The sequence below is a fragment of the Microtus pennsylvanicus genome, chromosome 7, assembly GCF_037038515.1.
Source record: "Microtus pennsylvanicus isolate mMicPen1 chromosome 7, mMicPen1.hap1, whole genome shotgun sequence".
Classification (NCBI taxonomy): domain Eukaryota; kingdom Metazoa; phylum Chordata; class Mammalia; order Rodentia; family Cricetidae; genus Microtus; species Microtus pennsylvanicus.
In genome coordinates this window covers 11,559,101-11,585,925 of record NC_134585.1, presented here as the reverse complement: position 1 = coordinate 11,585,925, position 26,825 = coordinate 11,559,101, and the positions used below count along the sequence as shown (strand labels likewise).

Here is a 26,825-nt window from a genome sequence, read left to right as displayed (position 1 = left end):
ACTTGGTGTAGTCTATCAGTGAAAGGAGACCCTGGCACCCTGCAAAGTCTCAAAGGCTTGGGGCAGGGCCAAGCTGGCAAGCCTGGCTACTTAAGGGGTAGCATGGGGCCTGGAGATAGGTCTCAGAGGTGAAGGTGAAGGGTTTAGTGCCCAGCCCAGGACCACTTATCAGAAACACGATCCATTCAGGTCACTTGAGGGTCCAAGGTGGGTACGCTATTTCCCTAAGGCAGGAACTATGGTCTGGAATGTAGGAAGTGATGAACTCAGAGTCTCGCTGAAGACCGAGGGAAATGTGGCTCAGAGCACTTACCTAACATGGACATACAGGTCCTCTGCTCCCAGAAGCCAGCAGAGTCATGCCCGACAGAAACTTCTCAGCGACTGATCTTAGTGACAGTCCCTATAATGGTCCCAGGTCCCAACAGCAGTGAGCTGTTTGGGATCTGACCTGGTCATTTCCAAACCAGAGGCTTCTGTTCACGAGCATGGCAGACGCTGGCAGTGCCTCAGTTTCTTTCCCTGTGGCTACAATAAAATACTCGGATAAGAGCAACCAAACGGGAGGAAGAGTTTGGTTTGGCTTAGAGTTCCCAGGGGACACAGTCTACCACGGTGGGGCCATGGCAGAGGAGATGTGACAGCAAGCAGGGAAGGTGTGGTGCCAGGAGCTCCAGCTGGCTGATCGCATGCATCCACACCCAGGAAGCAAAGTATAAAGAGGAAGCAGAGGGAGGCCCACCCCTAGTGATCCACTTCCTCCGCCGAGGCTCCATTTCGTATGGTTTGACAGCCTTCCAAAACAGCACAACTAGCTGGGGACCAAGTTTCAAACACCTGAGCCTGTGGAGACATTGCACACCAAAACCACAAGACAGGCATGGCCAAGCACCCTGGGTAGAGCCATGTGGAGCTGCAAGACACCTCTGGAGATCGCAGCACAGGCTAGAGGCTAAGTGGGCCCTAGAAGAGAGAAGAAACTGAGCACGTGCAGATTGGGAGCACACAGCAGCCAGAGTGGCTCCAACAGGAGCCTAGTAGAGGGGTCTCGAGAGGTCCAACAGAACCAAACCCTGAAGCGTGCACATCTGTTTGGGGAGAATTTGAGACACTGGAGTAGGTAAACACGCAGAGTCCCAGAGAGAATGGTACTGTTTCTAGTACCGACTGGGGGTGGGTCCTGGAGGAGTGACCACGGGACATACCTGAGCATCAAGCCTAGCTACCTCCTTCCTTAACTGTGCTACTAGGACCTCCATTAGAGGAGCTATTCCTTGGGTCAGAGGATGAGAACAGCTTTGTGCCTTTTAACTGAGACCTTTTTCAGTGCATGGTTTTGGGGGTTGAAGTCTTTTATTTTTCTTTAGACAGAGTTTCGCTATGTAGTCCAGGCTGACCTCAAACTGGCAGTCCCGCTTCCCAAGGGCTGGGTATCTTTTCAATTCAAAGAGAAAACTAAAGTCCAGAGGCTTGGCAGAAAACATGGTTGTTCATCTTGAAAACTCTTAGCTAGGGTTTCTATTGCTACAACAAAACACCATAACCAGAAAGCAAGTTGAGAAGGAAAGGATTTATTTGGCTTCCACTTCCAGATCATAGTCCATCACTGGAGACAACAGGAACTTAGGCAGGACAGGAACCTGGAGACAGGAGCTGAGGCAGAGGCCGTGGAAGGGAGCTGTTTTCTGGCTTGCTTCCTCTGTCTTGTTCAGCCTGCTTTCTTTAAGAACCCAAGACCACCAGCCCAGGGATGACACCACACCACCATGGGCTGGGCCCTCCCCCATTGACCACTAATTGAAAAATTGCCTTACAGCTGGATCTCGTGGAGGCATTTCCTCGACTGAGGCTCCCTCCTCTCTGATGGCTCTAGCTTGTGTCAAGTTGACACACAAAGCCAGGCGGTACAAGAACTTTATGACTCTGAGAGCAAAGCTGCTCCTTATTTCATGTGGAAGGAAGGCAGTGGTCACCGCAAGCCCCACACTGGGGCCTGTGTGGTGAGGTGTCTGGCCAGGCACATCTGGGCATGTGCCAAGTGGAAAACCAAGGCCTCTGACGTAGATGAGGGACTTGGGTCCCACATGAACTCTGGGTTATGTGTGCATGTGTATTTGATTTAAAAAACAAAACAAACAAACAAACAAAAAAACCTCCTTGGGAGCTGCTGGGCTCAACCTCTTAGCACGGGTGTGAGGCGCTGACAAGCCAGCATCCTGCCCATAGTGACAAGGGACAGAGTGGTGTCCTGAGTGGTAGGGCTGGCCCATGTGGGCCAATGGGAGTTCTGGGAACACTTTAACTCAGAGGTAGCAGCAGAGTGGGAGAATGCCCATTATGAAGGTCCAGATATTACCCTTAGAAGGTCAGTCAGGATCCAGAGAGGCTACAGAAGGAGGCTATTAAAAATGAGCCCCAGACTTCGTATGCATAACCAGGGACATCTGCCACTGTGTGTCACCAGATGTGCAGAAAGGGAACCAAATGGCTATCCTGGCACAAACACCCTGGCGGCTGGCCTCCTTGAAGAATCATTCTAGCCAGTCCTGGTTTGGCTACCATAGGTGCCGGCCCCTGCAGGCTATCTGGGGAAGAAGACCCCTGGATTCTCAGGCCGACATGCTTGAAGGTCCTTAGGAATGTGCCACAAGCTCTCTTCCACCCCTGTGTAAGAAATCCAAGTGCAGGGAAGCACCACCCTGGGGTAAAAGAAGTTATGTGGAATTGGGTAGATATAAAGCTATCTAAACATGTTACAAATGCCCAAGGTACAGCTACAACCCCTCTGGGGACTGTTACTAGCCTCGATGTGGCTAACATGACTTGATACAAATCACTGGTTCCCACCGCCAAGCAGCAAGATTCCCACATTCCCACATTGCACAGGCTTCTGTCAGAATCATATGCTCTGTGTTATTTATATAAACGAATGTTTCAGATGAACCCCAGCCTCCTAGAAAATGTCAGTTTCTGTAGTGAAAGAGCCCTTCAGAGAGCTGAGTGGCCAAGGCCTGACTGGCCTCATGGCAATAACTGACCACAGCATGGCCACCTTGGCTGCACCATTAGTGGCTGGAGAGGTAAAGGTAAGGGGGGGGGTGTCCTGCCAGGAGAGAATATTATGGTTCTTAACCAAGCTCTGGCAAGTCAGTACCACCCTAGGGCTTGGTCCCTGTGTGAAAGCAAAGGTTCCCCATAGCCACTTCCACCCTAGCAAGTGGACTGTGGCCTTGCTTGCTTGCAGCTCCTCAGATTCCAGGAGCAAAAGAAAACATGTTGGGCTAGTGGAGTTGTGGCTACCAGCCTAGGGGCACAGTAGAAGTCCCCACCATATTACCTCTGGAAGCAGCTATGACCCATGAAGCCAAGCAGATGGAAACAGAGAACAGGCAGGAGAGAGACTCCACAGACTGACTAGGGCACAAGCCAGATGTGGTTAGGAAGGAAGGCAGCAGCCTCCTAAAAGAAGGGGCCTGAGGCGACGCCCTACGAGAAAAGTAGACTAGGGCTGGAGAGATGGCTCAGCAGTTAAGAGCATCGCCTGCTTTTCCAAAAGTCCTGAGTTCAATTCCCAGCAACCACATGGTGGCTCACAGCCAGCTGTAATGAGGTCTGGTGCCCTCCTCTGGCCTTCAGGCATACACACAGACAGACTATTGTATACATAACAAATAAATAAATATTTTAGAAAAAAAGAAAAGTAGACTATGCATGGATGAGAGGCTGCCGTGATGGAGCTGGGAGGCCAGGCCGAAGGCCAGCTTCAGCCCACCCGCTCTCACCCCTGCACTGCCTGCCTTCTGCAATTACAGCCTGGGATATCATAGCTCTTCCGATGGTGTTGATTTGAGGCAGCAGGGTGCCACTGTGCACACAGGTCTCCAAGAGTGTGGCTACCACTGTGAAACTGGCCCTAAGGGCATTGAACACATTGGTAGGCACCACGTCAGAGCTCCCACCATCACCCCAAAGGTTGTTAGACACCCACCCACCCCCACCGTCCCCGGCCACTGGATCCTCTGGTCAGCTTCATTTGGACAGGGTCCTGATTGTGATCGCCTGCCGTTCTTCTGTCCTACCTCTGCCGCGGGGCCACAGGCAGTCACAGCCTCTTGTCTAGGGACAGATTCAGGCAGGATGCGGTACCTGCCCCATTTGCCGGGCCCTCACACTGAGAGGTCGTGAGCTGGAGCTGCTCTGATCATGCTGGGCTTTCTAACCGACCGTCCTGATTGGCTCCCAAGGCAGTTCCGCACATCCACTTTACAGAACTTTGGTGCTCACATACCGACAACACACCCAGCACCGGGACTCTCTGGAGGACAGAAGGAAGTGGCTAGCTCGGGAAGTGCCATCGCTCTGAAGCCGCATGTCTCCGTGGGCCCACAGGCCAAATGCACTGCTGTTTTCCCTGCAGGCTTTTCTGATCCCTACTGGGAAGGTACCAAGAGATGGGGCCGTGGAGACAAGCGTTATTGGAGGCACATCATCTCCCATGGGACTGATGAATGGTAGTCAGTGTGGCTCTGTAGTCCTCAAAAAATAGAGGGGTCACCAGGAAACCTGAGCTTGAACCTGCAGCAGAGCAAGAGGCGCCTGAGATAAAGGGAGATCCTGAGCTTCCTAGACGCCTAGTCCTACCCCTTCCGCCGCCTGCCACCCTGTGAGCCAGGTGCCTGGGTTCCATGATGTCCTGAGTCATAGGTGCAAGGCTTAGTCCTGCAGGGTCCCCAGAGTCTGAGAAGCACCAGCGGGGAAGTGGTTCAGACAGCTGGGGTGGAAAGTGCACACAGAAGCTGGGGCAGTCTCAGGGATGGTCTTTGGGCCCTACCTGCTGCTACCCCTAAAGGTCTCTGCAACTGAGCTCTTCCAGCAGACGCTGTCCTAAGAGGACTGACCTCTGGCCAGCAATTGTGTGTCAATCATTACAGCCCCTTTACATGGTCCTCCTGCCCCTCTAAGCCACATCCCACTTTCTGAACACCGCTGGGCTGACCTGGGTCCAAGAACCGCTTCTTCCGTCATCACAGTTGACCCATCAGGGCTAAGGGAACCCCCTACGCTATGATTCCCATCCCCCTTACAGGCCAGAAGAAGCCCCCCTAGTTGCCTGTGGATGGATTCCAGAATCCCTATCAAGGCTCACAACTCTGAGACTTCCTCCGTCTAGCAGGAGAGTCATGGCCCCGTGCACTCGGGACATGCTCAGCAAGCCTGCTCGATGAACTGAAGAATATGTGCTAATAGCCATATCTGATACAGAATTTGGAGTCAGAAGCAAAAGCCCCAATTATGACATCATTTCTATGAGAAGTGACAGCTCCGTCCCCACAGTCATCTTTACGCTGCATTTTCCTGGAATCCATTAGAGCTAATTGTTCTCCCAGTGGGATGTAACATCCCTAGACCACCACCCACTGATCTCACTTTGAGAACATCACATCCAGGCCTGGTTCTCTTGTGTGTCGCAGGGCTTAGGACCCTGCTTCCTGTTTCTCAGTGGAAGACTCAGTTTAGACCATGCCAAAACCTGGGATTACTCGCTTTTCAGAGTTTCTTCTGTATTGATTATATCAACACCAAACAAGCGATTTGCAAAACATAGTCTTCCGGGTAGACAAGTCTCAGGATGGTGACAGGTACCTTTGTATGCCCTCCTCATTCTGCATATCTGCTTCCTCCAGCAGAGGCACTGCCAAAAAACCTCTGCCTCAGAGAACACGGGGTCTGTAAAGCTGGTTTCTATGTGATGCCCTGAAACTCTGCCCCCAGCCCACTTCTTTGCACAGGACTGCAAGCCCACAGCTCCTGGTGAGGGACTTGGAGCACATCTCCTACCTCTCCCTGCCTCAGTTTCTCCATCAGTAGGCAGCACCTTGGCCCAGAAGCACCATCGTTGTCACCATAATCACTGGGGATGCTGCTGATGCCCTGTGTGCACCTTGTCGGTGCCAGGCTCACTCACTCACTGGGACCTCAATTGATATCTAGGAGTTTGGCTTGTTCACTTTATCTTAAAGGGACGGTCAGCTTCCACCAGCAGTGATTCCAGGTATGGATAGTTACTCACTTTAGAAATAAGATCTGTCCATGCCCTGTGGAGGCAGACATAACCCATATGCCCCAAAGTCACTATGCACATTACATATTCTCAAAACGGGGAGAGGCGGGAGGGACAGCAAACAATGGAAGGGACCAGAGACCGTGCTCTGTCACTTGATCACAGCTCTGTCCCAGGATGTCACCCTCACTCTATGTATGTGCAAGCCTGCCTGGTCAGACAACATGGTCAGACACCCACTGCATGTGAGCCCATAAAGCCAGTGAGGGAGACGGGCAAGGGGCGGTGACCGCAACTGTTCCAGCTTACAGAAGCACAAACTGCCCCTCGGCAGGTGCCGCATGGCAGAATTAAGTTTTCAGAGGACTGCGTGAAACCCAGACTTGCGTTGAAGGAGAAACTCCCCTTGGAAGACTTGAGCTTCTAAGTGTGAGTGTGGAGAGGTCCAGGAGCTAGCCCTGTTTGAAATGGGTCCTCAGACAGAATAAGTATGGAAGGGCCTGCATCCCTAGGGTGCAAGGAGGCTTGATTGGGCACTGCCTCGGCCCTCATGCCGCAGATGGAGGCCACTTGAGCATCATTGCCCAGAGGAGGTTTCCGGAAGGGGTAGGAAACCCCTCGGTACTTAGGAGGAAGTAGGCTGTCAGTTGTTGCTAAGGGAGATGGGTAAAGACTGATTTGAACTAAAGAGGGGGAGGACTCCTGGCGGAAGTATGATGCTGGGGGGAGGAGCCTAGAACTAGGCAGGCAGTCTCGGGAGCGCCTCCTGGCGGCGAGGCTGTGGGTCTAAGTTCTCTCTCTGCTCACTGCAAGACTAACGCCAGCACTTCCCTCCTCACAACCCCAGAGCCGAATGGCAGAAAGCCTACGCCTGTTTGACTCCATCTGCAACAACAACTGGTTCATCAACACCTCTCTCATCCTCTTCCTGAACAAGAAGGACCTCCTGGCAGAGAAGATTCGGCGCATCCCGCTCAGTGTCTGTTTCCCAGAGTACAAGGGTCAGAACACGTATGAGGAGGCTGCGGTCTATATCCAGCGTCAGTTCGAGGACCTAAACCGCAACAAGGAAACCAAGGAAATCTACTCCCACTTCACCTGTGCCACCGACACCAGTAACATCCAGTTTGTTTTTGACGCGGTGACAGATGTCATTATACAGAACAATCTCAAGTACATTGGCCTTTGCTGAGGAGCCAGGCACAGCCCACTTGCCTGTGGTGAAACCCACGGGGTGTCATGCCCCAACTCATGCTAGAGAGGCCCAACCCCAGGGGCAGAAAACAGGGGGCTTGAAGAATGTGTCCCCACCCCACCCCCAGCCTCTGCCTTCTTGGCCCCCACGTTTCCGCAAACATAAATATATTTGGGTAGATTGCTAGGTAGGTAGACACACAGACACGCACACACGCACATCCGGAGATGGCTAAGTTCCCCAAAGTGTTGAGGTTTCCTCTTGAGCTGCTGTCACAAGTTCGTTCCAAGGCCATCTCGCCCCCTTCACTCTGCCTTCCTGAGTTGGCCCCACTCTGCATGGGGGTTCACATTGGACTGCCCGGGGGGGAGAGGCTGCAGGACTGGGACCAGGTCCGGCCAGCTGTGCCCCTTGCCCGGAAGAAGGCCAGCTCATCAACTGAGCTCTGGACTGGGGACTATCACTGACCAGAAGGGAGGCCCAGAGCAGGGACTGTGTACCTTCCCTGCTAGCCAAACCCAGCTCAGCCACTCTGCACCACGTGTGTCCAGTACCTCGGACCTGGGGAAAGAAGTGACTGTAAGAATCGGACTTCTGACCACTGGTGGCTCTTTTTAAACAGCTAAAATGTATGCAGCAAAAATTAACCCAGGAAAATGAGTGGCATCGTTTCTTTCAAACTAGGCCAGCTGGGTTTCCAGCTTCCCTTCTGCTGGTCTCATGTTTTATAAAAGGAAACCTGGTTTTTCTTCTCTGGCATCTTCGTTTTTTTGTTGGTTTTTTTTTTTTAATTTTTATTTTTGGCCAAATTTTTATGTTTCGCAGAAAAAAAACCTACGGTTTCAGATGTGATTAAATATTCTTTTTTAAATGCAGATTTTCAAAACACGTTTTATTTCAGGTGTCCCTTTTGTGTCTGGCTTGCTGAGTATAGAAGTCATAGGACGATTCTGCTCCTCGGCTCCAAAGAATTGTGGGGCAAGTGGCACCCCGACGCCAGCCTCATGGGACACGTGTACATAAGCCTCTGCAGCGTCCTCTTGTAATTGGTGCCGTTTTCTGCTTTGTTTTTATTTAAGAAAAAAAATAAATGTGATGTATTTACAGAAGGTTCTTTACCTAGGAGCGAATGAACAATAGCTAAATGTCTTGATATTTAAGGTGTAAATTATCTATGGTTTTGCCAAATGAAGGAAGGGAAGGCAAGAGATGCTACTCCCTGGCCCCCAGATACTCCAAGCCTGAGGTAGGCTGGGAGCTGTTCAGACTCCTGTGAAGGCACAGCCAGAGTTGTGGCCTGAAGGAAGCCCTGCTGGTACCATGCATTCCAGGCTTTCTAGTCCCAGGGCCCACGGGCACTGGTCCTAAAAGAGCCCTGGCTGTGCAGGAATCCAAAACCCCTGCTGCCAAGGGGGTGGCACCACTAGAGCCCTTGCCAAATCTTTCTCAACCCTTTGTTTGGTACCCATGAGTTCAAGGTCAATGTATAGAATCGCGGCCAAGGAGTTGGGATGTACAGCGGGAGAGAAGAGCTGATGAGCATATAAAAGTCAAAGATTGTCTACTTTAAGAAAATAAAATACCCTGAATGGAGCCAGACCTTGTTCCTGTGTGCTGTGTGTGGCTCGTGTGCAGATGACTCGGTGCCATCTAAAGCAGCTAGAGACACTCTCCACTGGGGTCTCTCCCACTCCCTCTCCACGTCTATGTACCTGCACATCCTCCAGGGAGAACTCCAGACAGAGCCCTGAGTGTAGGACAGCCAGCATCCTCGCAAACATCTCAGACACAGACCTGGGTCTCTGGTTCACCTACACTCCTACCTATGTGGGAATCTTCTTCACTTGTCCCCATGTCACCAACGGCAAGAACCTGGGGGGTGGGGGTGGGGTTGTTTAAGGAGATAAAACGTTCAACTGTGCCGGGCGGTGGTGGTGCACGCATTTAATACCAGCACTAGGGAAGCAGAGGCAGGTGGATCTCAGTGAGTTTGAGGCCAGCCTGGTCTACAAAGTGAGTTGCAGGACAGGCTCCAAAGCTACGCAGAGAAACCCTGTCTCAAAAAACAAAAAAAGAAAAAAGAAAAAAAAATGTTCAACTGTAAGTCATTGAGGCGTACTTTGTTCTTTTGATACCAACTGTGAAACAGAAAACTAATTTCACTGTGAGCATCTTTAACCTAAAAATACACAGCTGAAGGGAATACAGAAAGATCCGGCCTCCCTTGGTGTGTACAGGGAGCGGAGGAGGCCTGACCCAGGAAACGGCGTTCCTCTGGAGCTCCATGAGCACTTTCTCGTGATCCCTCCCAACCCCTTAATGGGTAACTTGTCCTGTTGCTATGGCTAGTACTATGGTTAAAATAACTGAGAAAGGCAGCTTGAGGAAGGAGGGATTTACTTTGGCTCACAATTTGAGGTTCTAGGCCGTTGTGGCGGGGAAATCATAGCAGTAAGAGTGGCTGATGACGTTGTATCCATGGTCAGGAATATGAGTGTCCATTTGCCCCTTTGTGTTCTGCGTGGAACCCAGTGTGTGACACGGCACTACCCTGAATCAAAGTGGGTCCTTCCCTCCTCTGTTTACCTAGTCTACATAATCCTTCACACACTTGTCCAGTGACTGAGCTAATCTCTCCTGCCCAGAGCCTTATCTCCTAGGAGAGTCGAGACCCTGTCAGGCTCACCAGCAGCACCAACTACCATATCCTCCCCAGACAGACCTCCATTCTGCGCTCCACGCTGGCCTCTCTGGATGTCCACCACAGTTCACCTGTGACGGTTCTTCCTTCCTTCCCTCTTGCTCTCCCACCTCACAGTCCTGGGTATTTCCATCCTTCAGGGTCCTCAGTCTGTCTGTAAATCTCTTCCCTCCCCATATCTCTACCTTCCCATGCTCACCCACTCCAGGTCAGTATAGGCAAATTCCACCCATTCAGGTCGGTATAATATAGCAAGTTCCACTGATTCCACCACAAGGTGCTGCCTGACCCATTTCCTTCCCCTGGGGGCACAAGCTGACCCTAAGGGTCAGGAGAGGCCTACCAGGTAAATACCAATAGCCAGCCTTAGTAGGGAGATTGGCAACAGTTTTACACGAAAATTAGTGAGAAGCTGATGGCAAGAATAACTGAAGGAAGTGGCCCACCTCTGCAGGTACTGTCCAGCCTTTTCCACAAGACAGCACTGTCCGGGACTATGACCTTCCTTGGTGTCTTGCATGGTCGCTGACGCAGGGCATCCTTGATGGTTGCAGTGATGCTGGCTGCCCTTGACAGCTGTGCTCTGCATCCCATTCCTAAGAGGCTAAGATTGTTGATTCTGATTGGCCAATGAGGAAAGAGCATGGGAAGATGCTCACTTGGTCAGGTGCTTGCTGCCCAGGCATGAGAATCAGAGTTCAACTCCCAGCATCGCTGTGAAAAGCTGGGCATCATGGTGTGGGTTTGTAACCCCAGTACTGGGGAGGTCAACAGCCTAGCATACCTCCCAGTAGAATAACCTGTCTCAACATAGTTATTGATGTTCCCAAGATGGACAGTTCCCAAGGACTAAAACCCAAGGTTATGTATGGCTCCACACACACACACACACACACATAGGCCTATATGCGCGCACACACACACACACACACACACACATAGGCCTATATGCGCACACACACACACACACATAGGCCTATATGCGCACATACACACACATATGCCTATATGCGCACACACACACACACATATGCCTATATGCGCACACACACACACACACACACACACACACACACAAGGTAGGGACCCTAACGGGACAAATTACCACCACGAAACAGCATAACAAATGACTTGGCCAATCTATACCCCCAAAGGCTTGTAGGTGGTCTATCTAGGCCCTAGGTAAAAGCAGACATCTGAGACAAATGGGCAGAGAGTGGGCCCAGCTGGCACAGGGGCAGACGTCATGGAGGGCAGCACTGCACCATGAGAGTGAGCAGCCACCAGAGGCTGGATGGCACTCTGGGGGACTCACCTCACCCACAGAAGCCTAACAGGAAGCGTCAGGACCGGGGTAGTTCCCGCACCAGGTGCCAGCCAACACAGCCTAGAGTGTGGTCCCAGGGGACCTAGTCCCTTCGGTAATTGCATTGTTAATAGGCTGTTTTGAACCCGAAGGGATAGTATGAGAACCTAATGGAAGTAGCTGTGAAAGGCTGCTTGGCCCAAGAGAGCTGTTGAGGGTAAGTTCCGGGACCCTAGTCAGTCTTGACAGGGAAAAGACGGATAAAGGATCTATCCTGCTGGAGGTTTCGGGGTTGAAAGGAAAGGAGGACACACCCAGAAACTACTGACAGCAGCCCAGAAACCAAATAGATCCTTGTAGCCAGGCATTATCCTAGCTAAGGCCAGGGACAGGACAGCTTGCACTGTCAGGCTAAGGACATGGGTGTGGTGTCAGCTGCAAGGGGAGTTAGGGCTTCCTGGAGTACTTCATAGGCCCCCAGGAAACGGGCAGATGCTGCAGAAAACAGGGTCGCCTGCCCGGGGCTGAGGTATCCCAGTGAAGGGACCATTTCTCCAGCAGCCCTTCACTTTGGGGAATAGTCAGTCCCTGCAGGTTCAGCTCCCGGTGGAAATAGCTTCCCAGATCTCACTCAAGCCCAGACAGTATGACTCCAGGGGAGCTCCCTGTGGCATTTTAGCCTTGCCAGATTCAAAACCGCACGCAGACATCTTCCTGTGGCACCCACTGCCCCCACTGAGATCGAGACATGGCCTAAAGCCAGGGAATGATTTCCACACATGGAGGTTGCACCCCATCACTCCATCCATCACTGACTGCAGGTACCTCTGTTTAGAAGGGGTACCTGGGGGCTGGAGAGATGGCTCAGAGGTTAAGAGTACTGGCTGCTCTTCCAGAGGTCCTGAGTTCAATTCCCAGCAACCACATGGTGGCTCACAACCATCTGTACTGAGATCTGGCGCCCTGCTCTGGCGTGCGGGCATACATCGAGGCAGAATGTTGTATACATAATAAATAAATAAATTTTTTTTAAAAGAAAGAAGGGGTACCTGCATCCATCACCAGGCCCTGACCCAAAGCCAGAGACAGCAAATTATACCTAACACCAGCATCTGTGAGCCAGGCTCAACAGGAGGAGTAGCGTGAGAAAGGACCAGGCCAAACTCACCCAGATACCCAGCCAGTGCCTGAAACAAAAGAGGATCCTGGGTGGGCACTCGAGGCCACCAGTTTCTGGGGATCCTGGCCTAGCAGCCCCTTTTGTGGCATTTATCTCTTCTGTTTTGGTTTCTCTTCTCATAACAGGATAATCCCTTAGGACTTGAGAAGCCAGTCACTGGGACAGGCCCTAGTCCTGGAGCACCCCCTGCTGGTTATTCTGAGAACAAGGCAGACCTCGGTAGTGCCAAGGATTAAGAAGGAGAAAATATACTTCTAAACAATATTAGCTATACACAAGATGGTATAGAGGCCAGGCACTGGTGGTGCCATGGGAGCAACAGGTGGCAAGGGTGCCATGGTTAAAAAAAGAAAAACCTTTTCCAATGTGGCCATGGACAGGAAGCCCCATAACATACGCTGCAAGCTAGCTGAGCACCCAGACAAACTACACAGGCTCCCCCCAACAGCTACTGCCCTGTGTCACATACTGATGAGAGAGATGCCAAAGTAGAAGTCCATGCCCCACCAGAGGCCCAGCTAGGACACCATGTGACATACAGCCTAGCATACCAGTGTACCCAAAAGCCACAACACCCGAGTGACCCCAAGATTCATCTCCCCAGGCATCTACCACACTGCCTCCCTCCCTCTGCCCATTGTCCCAGTCACCACCCCAGCCCCTGCTGCCAACCCTTCCACCAGGCTGCCCTGACCTCCCTGCTGGAGGCCTCATCCACAGTGATCAGCAGCCATCAAGGCCTGTGACTAAGAGCTGGTTCCAGGGTCTCCAGAGAGACTTGTGTTCACTGGGCTTGTCAACACAGCAGACCCGCTACTCCTCGAGTTATTTGGGTATAGACTCCCTGCTCTTTGTGTTGCTTGGGTTCTACAGGGAGATGGGCTGGGGCATCTGAGAGAACCCAGGACACCACTTCAGAGCCCTGGCAGTATTGATTGGTAAGGTCTAGAAAGAAGACCTTCTTTCTAGAAGCTCCATTCAGGGTACAACCTTCATAATCTAAAAGTGAAAAACAAAGGCTCCTGCTTCCTAGGAAACACGCTGGAGTGTCTTCAAGAGCTCGGGTTCAGTGCCCCGCCCCTCAGGGGAAAGCACCAAGGAAAGGCTGGTGAGACTGTCTTCCACATGGAGAACCTTCAGGGGCAACAAATGAACAAATAACGCGAAGCCACCTGTTGCAGCTGCTTTTCCTATGGCTGTGATAAAATGCTCTGGACAGACGCAGTTTAAGGAAGGAGCAGTTTATCTGGCTCACAGATCCAGGAAGAGTCCATCACAACGAAGTCGCAGCGGCAGGAGCTTGGGGCAGTTGCCAGTGTCACGTTCCCAGTCAGAAAGCAGAGAGTGACCAATACATGTGTTCAGTTCACTTTCTCCTTTAATTTAGGCTCCCAGCCCAGGGCATGATGCCACGCACAGTGGGTGGGTGTTCCCACCCCCAAATAACATGCCCGAGATAGTTCCTCACACTCATGCCCAGGGCCCATCTTCTAGGTGATTCTGGATGTCATTGAGTCTGAAATGGAGATTAACCATCATGCTACCCAACCAGTCCAGGAAAAGTGATATTGTCAGTGCAGGTAGTCAACAAACGCTTGGGATCTAGGACAACTCCTTCAGGTTAACAAGAAGTAGAAGAACTAATTGGCAGGATGGATCCCAGCTGCCTAGAAGCACTGAGCAGAGAGGAGCCTGAGGCCATGCCAAGCAGAGAGATGTTCATTCCCACTGGTCACAGCCATTACACCATCCAGGGTGATCTACCACGGCACACCATTGGGCTAACTGACAAGGATGCCACTGGCTGGGGGAGGGGAGGCTGAGGAGCAGTTTGGTATTCTGCTAAGGTGAAGGCAGGCATGCTTCGGAGGCCAGCATCACCTTCCCTAGCAGACTCCGTAGAGCATCCTTCTTGTGAACCAGGAAGATCTGTGAGAGATGCAGGTCTGTGCGGAGACACTCATTACTCATTCCTTCGGTGGCCCAGAAGCAGAAACAGTCAACATGGGAACATGTCACAATACATTCAAAAGCTGGGCATGGTGGCACACACCTTTAATCCCAGCACTTGAGAGACAGGGGCAGGAAAATCTCTGTGAGTTCAAGGCCAGTCTGGTCTACAAAGTGAGCTACAGCAGTCAGGGCTGTTATGCAAAGACACCCTGTCTCAAAAAACAAACCAAAACAAACCAACAAAAATATATTCAAATGGCAAAAGAGTACAGTGAGAGTCCAAGACCCTTCGGTACAACATGAGTCCATTTCCAAATTATAATATTAGGGCCAGTGAGGTGACTCCACAGGTAAAGGGACTTGCCACACAATCCTGGTGACCTGAATTCTATCCCTGGAATCCATGTTTTTTAAAAAGTGGATGCAGAAGCAAGCTTGTGCAATCCTAGCATTTCTAAGGCAGAAACAGAAGGCAGAACCCGACGTGCCCAGAAGTCCATGGGCCAGCTAGCCTGGATATGCAGGACATGGGAACATGTCACAATACCTTCAAGAGCTGGGCTTAGTGGCTCTCACCTTTAATCCCACATCAGGAGCCAACCAAACTTTACCTCTACAAGGTGGAAGGCAAGAACCAACTCCCAAAAGTTCAGAAGTCGCCCACTGCCCTCCACACCCATCACACCCATCACACACACCATCATCATCATCAAACAACAACTGTGATGTGCGATACTGTGTGGAAAGAGATGTACATCATATACACAATTATTTCAAAATTATAATATTACTTCTTGGGGGTGTTTTTAAGTTGCAAAGGGATACATACAGCAAGATCCACTTAACTCAGACTTAAATATACAAAGTAACATTTTATACACACACACATTTTTATATACTCTACCTGTGGCAAACATCTATGTGCATGCTGTATTCACTAAATCGCTAGTGGTCAAGGGAAGCGAAAAGGAAGGGTACTATATGGGAAGAGATACAGAGAGTACTTGGACTATGTCTGTGTCTTCCGTGGATACAATCAGATGTCCCTCGGCGGGAACAGAGAAACCCGGAATATACTCACTTAATGCAAATCCTAACCTTCGAAAATCATTTATGATCCAGAAATAAAAAACTAAACAAAATCATCTAAAACCAAAACAGTATAGACTGAATAGCCTCATTTTCATAAAGCTTAGAGTCATAAACTAAACTAGGAATGTAAACTCCATGATGGATTATTGGTCTGCACATGTGAAGCCTGGGTTCAATGCCAGTGTCCCCAAAATAAAAAACACCAGACAACCCAGCGTGCGGCCTCACAAACTGCGGGAGTCACCCTAAGGAAGGGGAACCCAGAATGCGGTCAGTGGAAAGGCTTGGAACTGTGGAACAGGCTACCAGGCTTTTACTTGTGCTTGTTTGTTACAAGTTAACAGACTATCCACTGGTTCTTGTGTTTAGAAATGGATGGGACTCCAGCTTTGTCCTGCTTCTGAGCTATACTCCCAACTTTGTAGAATACATTTGTCATATTTTAACAAAAAGGTAACTTTGTTGCTACTGCTATGGTTATAAGACAAAGTCTTCCTCTGCAGTCCAGGCTGGTCCTCCTCAGCGCTGAGGAGTAGCTGGGGGAACAGGTTGCACACCACTATGCCCAGCCCCAAGGTCATTTTAATGGGGGGAGTACCAAGGACTGTGATCTGCGGCTCTGCACAAACTGACCTAGAGGGAAGGACCACTGACGGTCATCTACCAGATTCCATGCGTGATGCAACCCTACCTTCAGGCAGCTGCGCCAGATGCTTGTATGCCTGGTGTAGGTTTTCCCTGCAGACTGTCTGGAAATCACTCAGCAGGAACGACAGGGCTATGATGATGCCATTCTGTAAGAAGCCAGTTCTAAAGAAGGGAAGATGGGTTTCCACGTCAGAAGACCATTTCAGGGTTTTTTTTAAAGTATGTATTTATGTGTTATGGTTGTTTTGTCTGCATGTATGTGTATATATCACATGTGGCCAAGAATGTCAGTAAAAAACCTGGAACTGGAACCACCATATGGGTGCTGAGAATCAAAACCCAGGTTCTCTGCAAGAGCAACAAGTATTCTTGGGCTGGAGAGATGGCTCAGTGGTTAAGAGCACTGACTGCTCTTCCAGAGGTCCTGAGTTCAATTCCCGGCAACCACATGGTGGCTCACAGTCATCTATAATGAGACCTGGCGCCCCCTTCTGGCTTGTGGGGCACACATGGAAGGAATGCTGTACACATAATAAATAAAAAAAAAATATTAAAAAAAACAAGTATTCTTAAGCACTGGCCATCTCTCCAAACCCAATTTTATTTGTCTTAACAACCGAATGCTATTCTCTGTTGTGTAAATCGCTGCATCTTCATTATCCATTCGCCGGTTTATGGGCACCTGGGTTGTTTCTTTTCCCTGGATATTGTGAATAGAGCAGCACGGAACACCGGTGACCAGCTATCTCTACGGCAGGACTCAGGGTCTAGCTGGATTGTGTGGTACATCTATTTCTAGCTTTCTGGGGAGCTGCCACACTGATTTCCGTAGTGGCTGCATCCAGTTTGCACTCCCACTAGCTGTGAAGACGTCTTTTTTTCCTTACATCCATGCTAGCGTTTGTCATCATTTTTTTAATCTTAGCCCTTCTGACAGGAGTAAGTTGAAATCTCAAAGTAATTTTAATATGCTTCTCCATGATAGTTGAGGATGTTGAATATGTTTGAAAATGTTTCTGACCTATTCATATTTCATCTTTTGTTCGTTTGTTTGATTATTTGTTGGTTTTTTAAGACAGGGTTTCTCTTTGTAGTTTTGGAACCTGTCTTGGAACTCTGTCTGTAGACCAGACTGGCCTCGAACTCACAGAGATCCACCTGCCTCTGCCTCCCAAGTGCTGGAATTCCATGAGAATGAGAACCATGAGAACTCTTTGATTGCCTAGTTTCATGCTTCATTTTTAACTGGGTTGTTTCCTTGGAGTTTAGTGTTTTTTTGGGGGGGAGGGGGGTTCTTTGTATAGTCAGGCTATAACTGGTACAGCTGTTAAGTGGTTTTCCCATTCTGTAGACTGTTTTCTTCAGAATGGTTGCTTTCTTTGCCGTATAGAAGCTTTCTAGTTTCATGAGGTCCCATTTACTAATTATTGGTCCGAGTGTCCTGATCAGAAAGTCTTTTCCTCTGCCAAAAAGTTCAGGTATATTCTCTACATTTTCTTCTATCAGATTCAGGGTATCAAGACTTACATTGAAATCCTGATCCATTTGGAGTTTTGTGATAGATGGCTAGGTATGAAATAATACTCTAGTTCCGTTCTTCTACACATGGCTATTTAGTTTGGCTAGCATCATTTTGCTGAAGATGCTCTTTTCTCCAATGTGTATTTTGACTTGTTTTTCTCTTTTGTCAAAAGTAAGGTGGCCGTAGGAATATGTGCTTACACATGGGGCTTCCATTCTATCCCACTGACCAATATGTCTGTTCTTATGCCAGTGCAATGCTGTTTTTATTACTATAGCTCTATAGTATGATCTCTGAAGAGGCTCAGATTAAGATCAGGTCAGTGACTCTGCTGGACTCCAAGACCAGAGAGATCCGCTATATTCTAGAGACCTGGGAGGTCAGAAACGCAAAGTACTGTGGCTTGTGGGGTGGCAAGAATCACGGCGCTGCCCTCCCGCTTTTGAGCAGCGTCTTGGGATCCCTCTAAGCCTGGATTTTTATCACCGCTTTGAGCATCAGCGCCACCACTGTGAAGTGGCACAAGGCAACAGAACCCTGGAACCCACCTTGCCAGCACAGTGGAGCTGAGCTCACCACCGTTCTACAACTCCGGCTCCCAGGGAGAGATTTCACAGGCCTGGCACCCCCAGATGTCCCCAGCCCTTCCTGCCTCTCTTGTCTTCTCCCAGCTACTTACGAGTTTGCTGGCAGCCAGCTGCTTCCCTCCAGACCCAAGCTGCCCTCTGCACTTGTTACGATTACACGTAAGTTCATTAACTATTAGGTAAGCCAATTAGATAAAGAATTGCTTTTATTTCCTCTTGAAAGAAAACTTGAATACTACGTAAAAACTCAAATGATTCTCTTAAAGAAAGTGAGATGACTGTAAGCCATTCCACGTTTTTTTTGTATGCAGATTATTTCAATAGTGCCTTTTTTGATCTTAGTGTGCTTTTGAGAAACATACTACAAATCAAACTGGTGCTTTAACCAGAAAAGTCCATAGGAAACACCACCTGATGGACCCATATCCTAGTAAAGCCCTGGGTCTCACACAGGTCTTGTCATTTGTGTTTTTAGTTAAATGGACAATTTAAAGGTAATACAGTGTTTATTTCTTGATTATGACCTATTTCTTTGAAGTAGCCGACAGCATCTGCAAAGGACCCTTCTGAGGCCACATCTGTCAGAGTGGATTTAGGAATAGATTAAAGTCATGTGTGAAGCTCTTCTATAAACGACCAGCACAAAGGACGTGCCCAGCCAGTTATGGTGCCCTGACACTGGTGAGCACTGTACCGATTTGCAGTGTTCCAGAAAAAGAAAATGGCGCAGGACACACCCATTCCAGAGCTACTGGGTTTCCGCCGTTCCTCCCCGGTGATCCATCCACGCCAGGTATGCTATGCAGACTGGGCTGCCATGCTTCTTGGTCCCAATTCTCAAAGGGCTATGACAGGAGGATCACTTTTTACCCTGGAGTTTGGGGCTAGCCTGGAGGATACAGTGAGAAGGAGGGAAGGAAAAGAGAAGGGAAGGAGGAAGATGAGAGGGAGGGAAGCTGGGGATAGAGCTCACTGGAAAAGCAGGTGCTGAGTGTGAATCCCTGGGCTCAGTCCCCAGCACCAACAGATTAAAAGAAATTCATGGTTTTGTACAATGAATTGTTGGTAACAATAAAAAATGTAAAGGCAAAAACATCCAGGGGGAAAAAAAATACTAAAGAAAGTCGTTGGACTATAAAGAATGTGGCTCCTCCTGGGAGTCTGACCATGCTCCAAATGAGTGTATGGGGAACACAAACTGTTCTTAGTGTTTGCTTGTTTGTTTTTGTTGTTTTATGGGGGTGGCACAAGGGTGGAATGGTGAGCCTGGGAAGAATGGGGAGTGAGTGTGATTGGGGTGCACTGCATGAAGTTCCCAAATAATTAATAAAAACATCACAGGGGGGAGGGGAGAGAATGTGGCTCCTTTGCCAGAGTGCCAGCAAAGAACAAGGACTGGAATTCTCAGGGAGCTTCCCGCACCCCAGGGTTTTGCATGAATTAACTACTCGAGGTGCCAAGATGCCATGCTTGGGAGGCCATCCTTGTTCCTCCTCCTGGTCACTGCTTGGGTGATGTGGGGGTGAAAGACTTTCAGCACAGGAAGTGTGGGACAGTCACTTAGGGCTTGGTGAGCCGAGCAGCTGGCCATAGTTATAACATCACTGCGGAGGGCTGGAGATGGAGCTGGGTTCTAGAGTACTCAGTTAGCATATGCAAAGCCATAAAGCTCAATGCCTACCATCACAAAAAGGAAGGGAGGGACGGAAATGGTAGGGAGATAAAAAGAAAGGGTGTAGCATGTGAGGGGGTGGGTAGTATCACCACTGAACTTGGGGGAGGAATTCAAAAACCAACAGCATTCCGTTGGCACGACCTTCCTTCCTTATCTACTGTGATGTGCAAGGAAGGGGCTAGGTGGAGAATCCTGCACTGAGCACATTTGGGAGGGGCAGCTTTAAGATGTGTTCTGGCCGAGTTTCAGGGCAGGGAAGGCATGTCAGCAGGACCATGTCTGTGGTAGCAGAAGCTTATAGCACACTTGCTTATATTCTACCAAACTGAGAGGGAGAGGGAGAGGCCGACTCCTGCCGGAACCCAGGCTTGGTTGTGGCCCATAGAATCCATGCAGCAGCTGTGACAGGACAGCTAGGCTCCATGTCCAGAAGGTTCCACAACCTCCCCCAAACAGAAAACAGATTGAACAGTATACGGAGCTTCCTAGTGTCCCATCGAAACCCAACCTCGGGAGCACAGGTGGATCAAGTGGCATTCCAATCTGCCTCCAACTCCAGAGCACAGTGGCCGTCCTCTCTCCTGAGGTTTCCTCAGACAGAGCAAGTGGGATCAAGAGATTTGGCTAGGTTGCAGAGCAGGAAAGGGTACCCCACCACTGGCAAGCCAGAGCCCGTGTCCCTACCTCACTGCTCTGACCGCGGCATTGATGTGCCTTCTCAAATGAGGGCCCAGGCTGGTACTGTGTACCCCCTAGACATGCCCTGCCACCGCACTGATCAGCATCTGGCTGGAGCAAGTCCAGGAAGGTCACTAAGGGCCTGAAAGCAGGGATAACATCAGGGCCGGTGTGAATTTTTCTAAAACAACCCGAGGCACTTTGGATGTGATACGAAGCCTTTCTGAATGTCGGTATTTACACTAAATAAGCCCGAGATGGTTGGCAGCTTGTCCTTGGATCTGCTTTCTTTTTCTGTGGTCATCTATACAATGACAGTGGTCTGTACACAGGGGACTAGAGAGTATTGGAAGTGGGACAAGGGACTTTATACAAGGCAGGCATGTGCCCTGCCACTGATCTATAGCCCTACCTAGAATTCTGCTTTTGATACCAAGTACAACTAGTACTCCCTAGTCAAGGGGGTGAGCTAAGCTACTGTGAGAAGGCACCCTGCCCCAACCACCACCCCAGTCTCTAACAAAACTAGCAAGGAGAAATAGTAACTAATAAAACTTGACGTAGGAGGGACCCATTTGCAGGCATTATATACTTCGTCCTCAGCATCGCAGCAAGAGGTGAGACCCATTCAGACTGGGTGTGTGTTAATAACGGAAGGTGAAGCCACACTCCCTGTGAGGATCGAAGACAAAGAGAACTCAGGGATGGCAACGGTTTTGCAGATGTTGGGTCTGAACTTCCCACCTACACCGTGGGAAGGCCAGAACCAGGAGCTAACATAAAAACTAGTCTAGAACAGAACTAGGGTACAGCTCCAGGGTCCGGCACCTGCATAGCATGCATGAGGCGCTGGGTTTGATCTCCAGTGCCAAGGAAAGGGTTTGGGACACAATTCTGTCAGGCTGTCACAAGACAAACTGCCCTACGGAGAGGATTGTCATCATCAAATAAAAGAAATAGAGAAAAGTTAGAGCGCTCACAGTCGTGCAGGGATGTCTGCCCAGGGGCAATAGCACAGCTTCTAACTGGGACCTTGGTGGCCACTAGCAGCTGCCCACCTGCCTATGTTATGGGTGGCCATGATGTACAGCACCTCGGTGGTCTTTATCCGCACCAAGTTATCATCATCCATCAGCAGGGCCTTCAGGCTCCCCAGGCAGCCTGTGGACAGAGGAAACCTTTTGAACATCTGCCAGTCCAGCAGATTGGCTAGAAATCAACATGTGACCCAGTGTTTAGCAACAGAAAAGCACAACTTCTGCACTTTGGGTTTGGGGAAGCCAAGTCAGTGGCACAGCGTCTGTTAGCAGAAGGGGTTCATAACCAGGGACCATTTCATGTAATCGCTTCATAATTCATTCTCTCTCTGTCTCTCTCTTCCTTTCTCCTCTCCTCTCCTACTCCCTCCCTCTCTTTCTCTTTCTTTGTCTCCTCCCTCCCTTTCTCCCCTCCCCTCCCCTCCTCTTTTCTTCTCTTCTCTTCTCTCCTCCCTCCCTCCCTCCCTCCCTCCCTCCCTCCCTCCCTCCCTCTCTCTCTCTCTCTCTCTCTCTCTCTCTCTCTCTGTTTTCCTCGGGACAGAGTCTTGCTATGTAGCCCTTGCTGTCCTAGAACCTTTCATATAGACCAGGCTCCTGGCCTCGAACTCACAGAGATCCTCCTGCCTCTACCTCTCGAGTGCTGGAATTAAAGGTGTGCGCCAGTTACCTTGGGGGTTTTATTTTGTTTTTGTCCTTTTTGTTATTTTGCTTCCCCCCCCCCCCGGTACTGAGAACTGAGTAAGCACTCTGCCACTAAGCTAAATCCCCAAACCCTCATTTTTCTTATTAGTCCCTCATCTTTTTTTAAAGATTTATTTATTTATTATGTATACAACATTCTGCCTCGATGTATGCCCGCACGCCAGAGCAGGGCGCCAGATCTCATTACAGATGAGTTGCAGGCAGTTGTGGGCTCTCTGATGTGGGTGCTAGGATCTGAACTCGGGTCCTCCAGAAAACTGGCAAGTGCTCCCAATCTCTGAGCAATCTCTCCAGCCCCTCTTATTTAATTTATTGGTTAGGCAACCTTCGACTCATGCTGCTCTCCTGAACACTGATTTTCATATCTGCAGACTGAGAATGCTCTCTCTCTTTTGCAGGTAACATTGCACTTAAAGGTACTGCTGGCCTGAAATCAGGCTTAATAAGTAGCAACTCTTCTAATGCCATCCTATGTCTGAGCCCCACCAGGACCCCAGTCGTGACCGGCTGGGGTGTGACGCTCTCACCTATGTTGATGGCCTCATAGACATACTCAGGATCGTGCATGAGGTCACACAGAGCCACTACGGCTTTCTGCCTTGTCAGGAGAGTCTCTGATCGCAGCTCTTCATTAAGCTTGGGCAAGGCCCGACAGCCATAAGCAATGGCAGCCTTCGTGGGGTCGATGTCGGGAGGCAAGTACATGGAGATCCGGGCATGAGCCATCTTTCCACGCCTGCCAAAGGGCTTTGAAAGCGAAGCTCTGTAGAAACCACCAATAAGAGAAAAAATAAATAAAAACCTGTTGTTATTACTGTTATCGTGTAGAAGCCAGCCATCTCAGCCTCAAAACCGCCTGTGAAGACAAACATGGGTAGATCCTCTCACCTCAATTTACAGACAAGCAAACAGGCTGACGAGATGTCTCAAGGTCACAGCTCAGGTAAGTAACCCAAACTGCAAATCTCCATCCTTAATGACAGAAGGAACTGCTTGGGATACTTAATAGATAGTACACTGGTCACAGGCCCAAGAAAAACAGAGGCCAACCAAGCAAAACCCAAGATGGTCTCTCCTTCGATGTCCCTGCTTAACTGGTACCTAACTGGCATCTAACTCAACCACTCAATAAAGAGTCATTCACATTTAGAAGTAAGGAAACATATGTTGTCTAGGACTTAAGGAAAAAAAGAAGTTTTTCAAACACGTCTTGCTCCTTCATGTAAAAGACACGTTTTCACATGCGTAGGACATAGTCCCAAGAAGGGATGAAGGTTAAAGGATGGTTTATTATAATCTCCCCGCACACAATACCCACACAGTCACTCTTTGAACAACTATAGGCAGTGTGGCTTCGGGGTTAGGAATGGGATACAGTCCCAGGCTACGGGTTCCTCTTGACACGTCATTCCTTCTGTGTGTTGTCTGTGCAGTTTGAGAAATTGGGTAATAAGAGTGCTTCCTTCTTGCCCTGCCAGCATTGTCGTTTAACTGAGACCCAGGAACCTGGCTGACAAGAACTTGAAATATATTGTGTTTATTGTCCTGATCAAATTACATTTAGTGGCGGGAGCAGGACTCGGTTCTGAAGTTAATGACAAACCAGACTCCACAAGGGGAGGAAAGAGGCCAGGCTGGGAAGGTGGCAGCCATCTCTAAAATGGGCTCCACTCCAGGAAATTATGGTCTCCAAGACAGGGGCTGCCCTCCTGTAAGGGGCACACAGACGCCACTACAAGAATCCGACCGCCAATGAAAAGGCGAGACCCAGCGTGTGGGGGCGTGAGCCCCGTGTGAACGGAACTGGGTAGGTCAGGAAGCCCCCCCCCCCCCCGTGCCCTTTGCGGGGCACCTACCCGCTGCAGCTGCCTTACTTGCTTTAGTGCCTGTTGTCTTCTTGTGTCTGCCAGCCGGAATGCTCATTCTAGTCCCAGGCGACCTGGTTGCTAGGAGACTGCCAGCGTCTGCAGCTTCCTGGTCATCCCCCTAGAGGGCCAAGGCGCAGGCGCAGAAAGCCTGAGGCTAAACCCAGCCGGGAATGGAAGGACAATATTTTACAATGTTACTATGTAAAACAAAGACAGCTCGCTTTTGTGGTACCGATGGGAATGGAAAGGATTTTCACACTTCTCTTCCCAGTGTTCTTTGCATGCTTTGGGTCATCAGAGTTCAGAAGGTGTAACTTCATGCATGATAAGGCTAAGACTCTCAAAGAAATTCAATTGCTTCCCCTACAATTACACAGACCTGTCCCCCAAACTGCCTAGTCAGGACCCACATTTCTGCAAGCCTATCACTCTGTCATACTGTCTGGAGTGGTTGCCCCAACAGCACCAGCTTAACATCCCCCTTTGACTCCCCAGTGGACTCTGTCCTGAGTCCAAACCCCTAACCTGAGATAGAAGGTGGTGGTGTATTTCTTTATTACCTTTGCATAGGAGGTAGACACGCAATATAGCCAGACCCCACCTGATCCCCTCCCACATACATACAACATGCTGAAATCCTGCCTAGCATGCTACACACAATATAGCAGGCCCAGCCTAACTTCCCTAACATACACACAACATATGGGGACTGCATAAACACACACACATCCTAAAACCTTGCACAAACTCAAACACACACAATATATAACAAGACCCTGTCTTATCATCTATAGACATGACTCCATAAGACCCAGCCCAAACCCCTAATATAGCAAGAACTTGCCTGTACCTGTTCCGTTTATTGTCTCTCTGTGCCAGACATACACCAAGAAGCGTAAATGCAGAGTGGCTGATGGTCTTGAATGAAGAGTTACAATTTAAAAGCCTCTTCTACAGTTCACAGATCACCGAATGCAGAAGCAGCTTGAGCTGAGAACAGCTTTGGTTTGCTTTAGAATTTAAGGAGCTCCAGCCCGTGGACGCTTGGCAAACTATGGCAGTGGGGACGCATGAAGCAGGATACGGGGAAAGGCGTACCACGGAGAACAGATTTCTACGGGCTTGCCCCCAGTGACCTAGTTCCCCCCCCCCCCCATAGTCTCAAGCTTCCACCAGGCGGGGACCAGGCGTTCCAAACACAAGCCTGGGAAAGACAGTTTATATCAGTGGTTCCCAACCTTCCTAACACTGCAACCATTTAACACAGTTCCTCATGGTGTGGTGACCCACCTCCAGCCATAAAATCATTTCTGTTCCTACTTCATAACTAATTTTGCTAGTGTTATGAATCACAATGTAAAATATGCGTTTTCCAACAGACTTAGGTGACCCCTGTAAAAAGGTTGTCTGAGCCTGCCTAAGGAGATCGCTGATTTATAGTTGGGTCACAAACTCCAGGAAAACCCTCTAGTTCCCCTTGTTCTTCATTGACTAAAATGACGCATATTTGGACAAGTTGATAGTTTTCTCGTTGGTATGACCAATTAACCTGACCAAAAAAAATTGAGGGATTTATTTATTTCAGCTCATATATTGGAGTCCATCACGGTGAGAAAGATAAAATGGGTGTGGTAACTCCCAGCTGTGACTCCTCCCACTCTCCTAACTTGATAGAACAGGAAGCAGGTAGGGGTGGCAAAGGCTGGTGCCCAACTGGTACTCCAGTCCTATTCATGGTGGGTATTCTCTTTGCAGTCAAACCTCTCTGGAAACATCCTTCTAGACACACTCAGAGCTGTCTACCCTAGGGGTAAGTCTAAATCCTGTCAACGATGATGTTTAAATATCACATATTTAATATGGTCTTCCACTGCTGCGGAGAACACCTCTGGATATGGGTTATAATAACAATTGTCTAGATTACTTTTCAGGGATCTGAAGGCTCCTATTGATGAAGACTGCTCACTGGGGTCTATTGACATCTGATGGACAACTGGGAGGGGATGAGAAGATGGGGCAGCCTTATCCTTTTCGGTGACATTCTTTCTGTCCCTGCATGAAGGTTGATTTTTGGAGCTGGATTTCTGCCTTCCTGATCTTTAATTAGCTGCTATGACTTAAACGCCTAAGGTCCCATAGTTACCACCCCCACCCTCATGTTCTTAAGTACATAAAGACACTTGGCACATGGTACATGCCTATTATCCTATCACATGGGTGAAGGGGGCAACGGGATCAGGAGTTCATGCCCATTATCATGGAAAATTTGAGGTCCACCTAGACTACATGAGGGCTTGCCACAAACAATTCTGAATGACACTGCACTGAGCTCTGCCGGCATGGTGACAACCACCTGCGTCTTACCCATCCTGGAAAACAGATACAGGCCAGTGTCTCGTCTTGTTGGGGGGCTGATCTGTCAGTCCCGTTCCACTTCCACTCCCTAGCCATAGACCCCTTAAAGTCTTGCCTGCCAAACCTGAACATACCCATGTCTGCTTTCTATTGCATCTATGCTAAAAAAAAAAAAAAAAGCAGCACCCAGGTCTCCAGCAATGTCATCCTCACAAGAAAGCCTTAACAATGACCCCGGTGGGCCATTTAATAGCTGAGTATACTG

The 26,825-nt window shown here is 49.4% G+C and overlaps 2 protein-coding genes across 2 annotated transcripts in view; one reads left to right on the top strand and one right to left on the bottom strand.

Moving 5' to 3' along the window:
- Gnaz (G protein subunit alpha z) overlaps positions 1 to 8,849 on the top strand; it is a 49,698-nt gene extending 40,849 nt beyond the window's left edge. The window contains exon 3 of the mRNA XM_075979988.1: positions 6,909 to 8,849. Within this exon, the coding sequence (XP_075836103.1) occupies positions 6,909 to 7,253 (345 nt within the window). The 3' untranslated portion in view covers positions 7,254 to 8,849. The remainder of the gene's footprint in view (positions 1 to 6,908) is intronic.
- The window catches only part of Rsph14 (radial spoke head 14 homolog), a 73,799-nt gene extending 50,702 nt beyond the window's left edge, over positions 1 to 23,097 (bottom strand). Inside the window, exons 1-3 of the mRNA XM_075978844.1 lie at positions 22,865 to 23,097; positions 21,657 to 21,759; positions 16,180 to 16,298 (exon numbers count right to left, since the gene is read on the bottom strand). Of these exons, the coding sequence (XP_075834959.1) occupies positions 16,180 to 16,298; positions 21,657 to 21,759; positions 22,865 to 23,063 (421 nt within the window). The 5' untranslated portion in view covers positions 23,064 to 23,097. The remainder of the gene's footprint in view (positions 1 to 16,179; positions 16,299 to 21,656; positions 21,760 to 22,864) is intronic.
- Between the last annotated feature and the right edge of the window lie 3,728 nt (positions 23,098 to 26,825).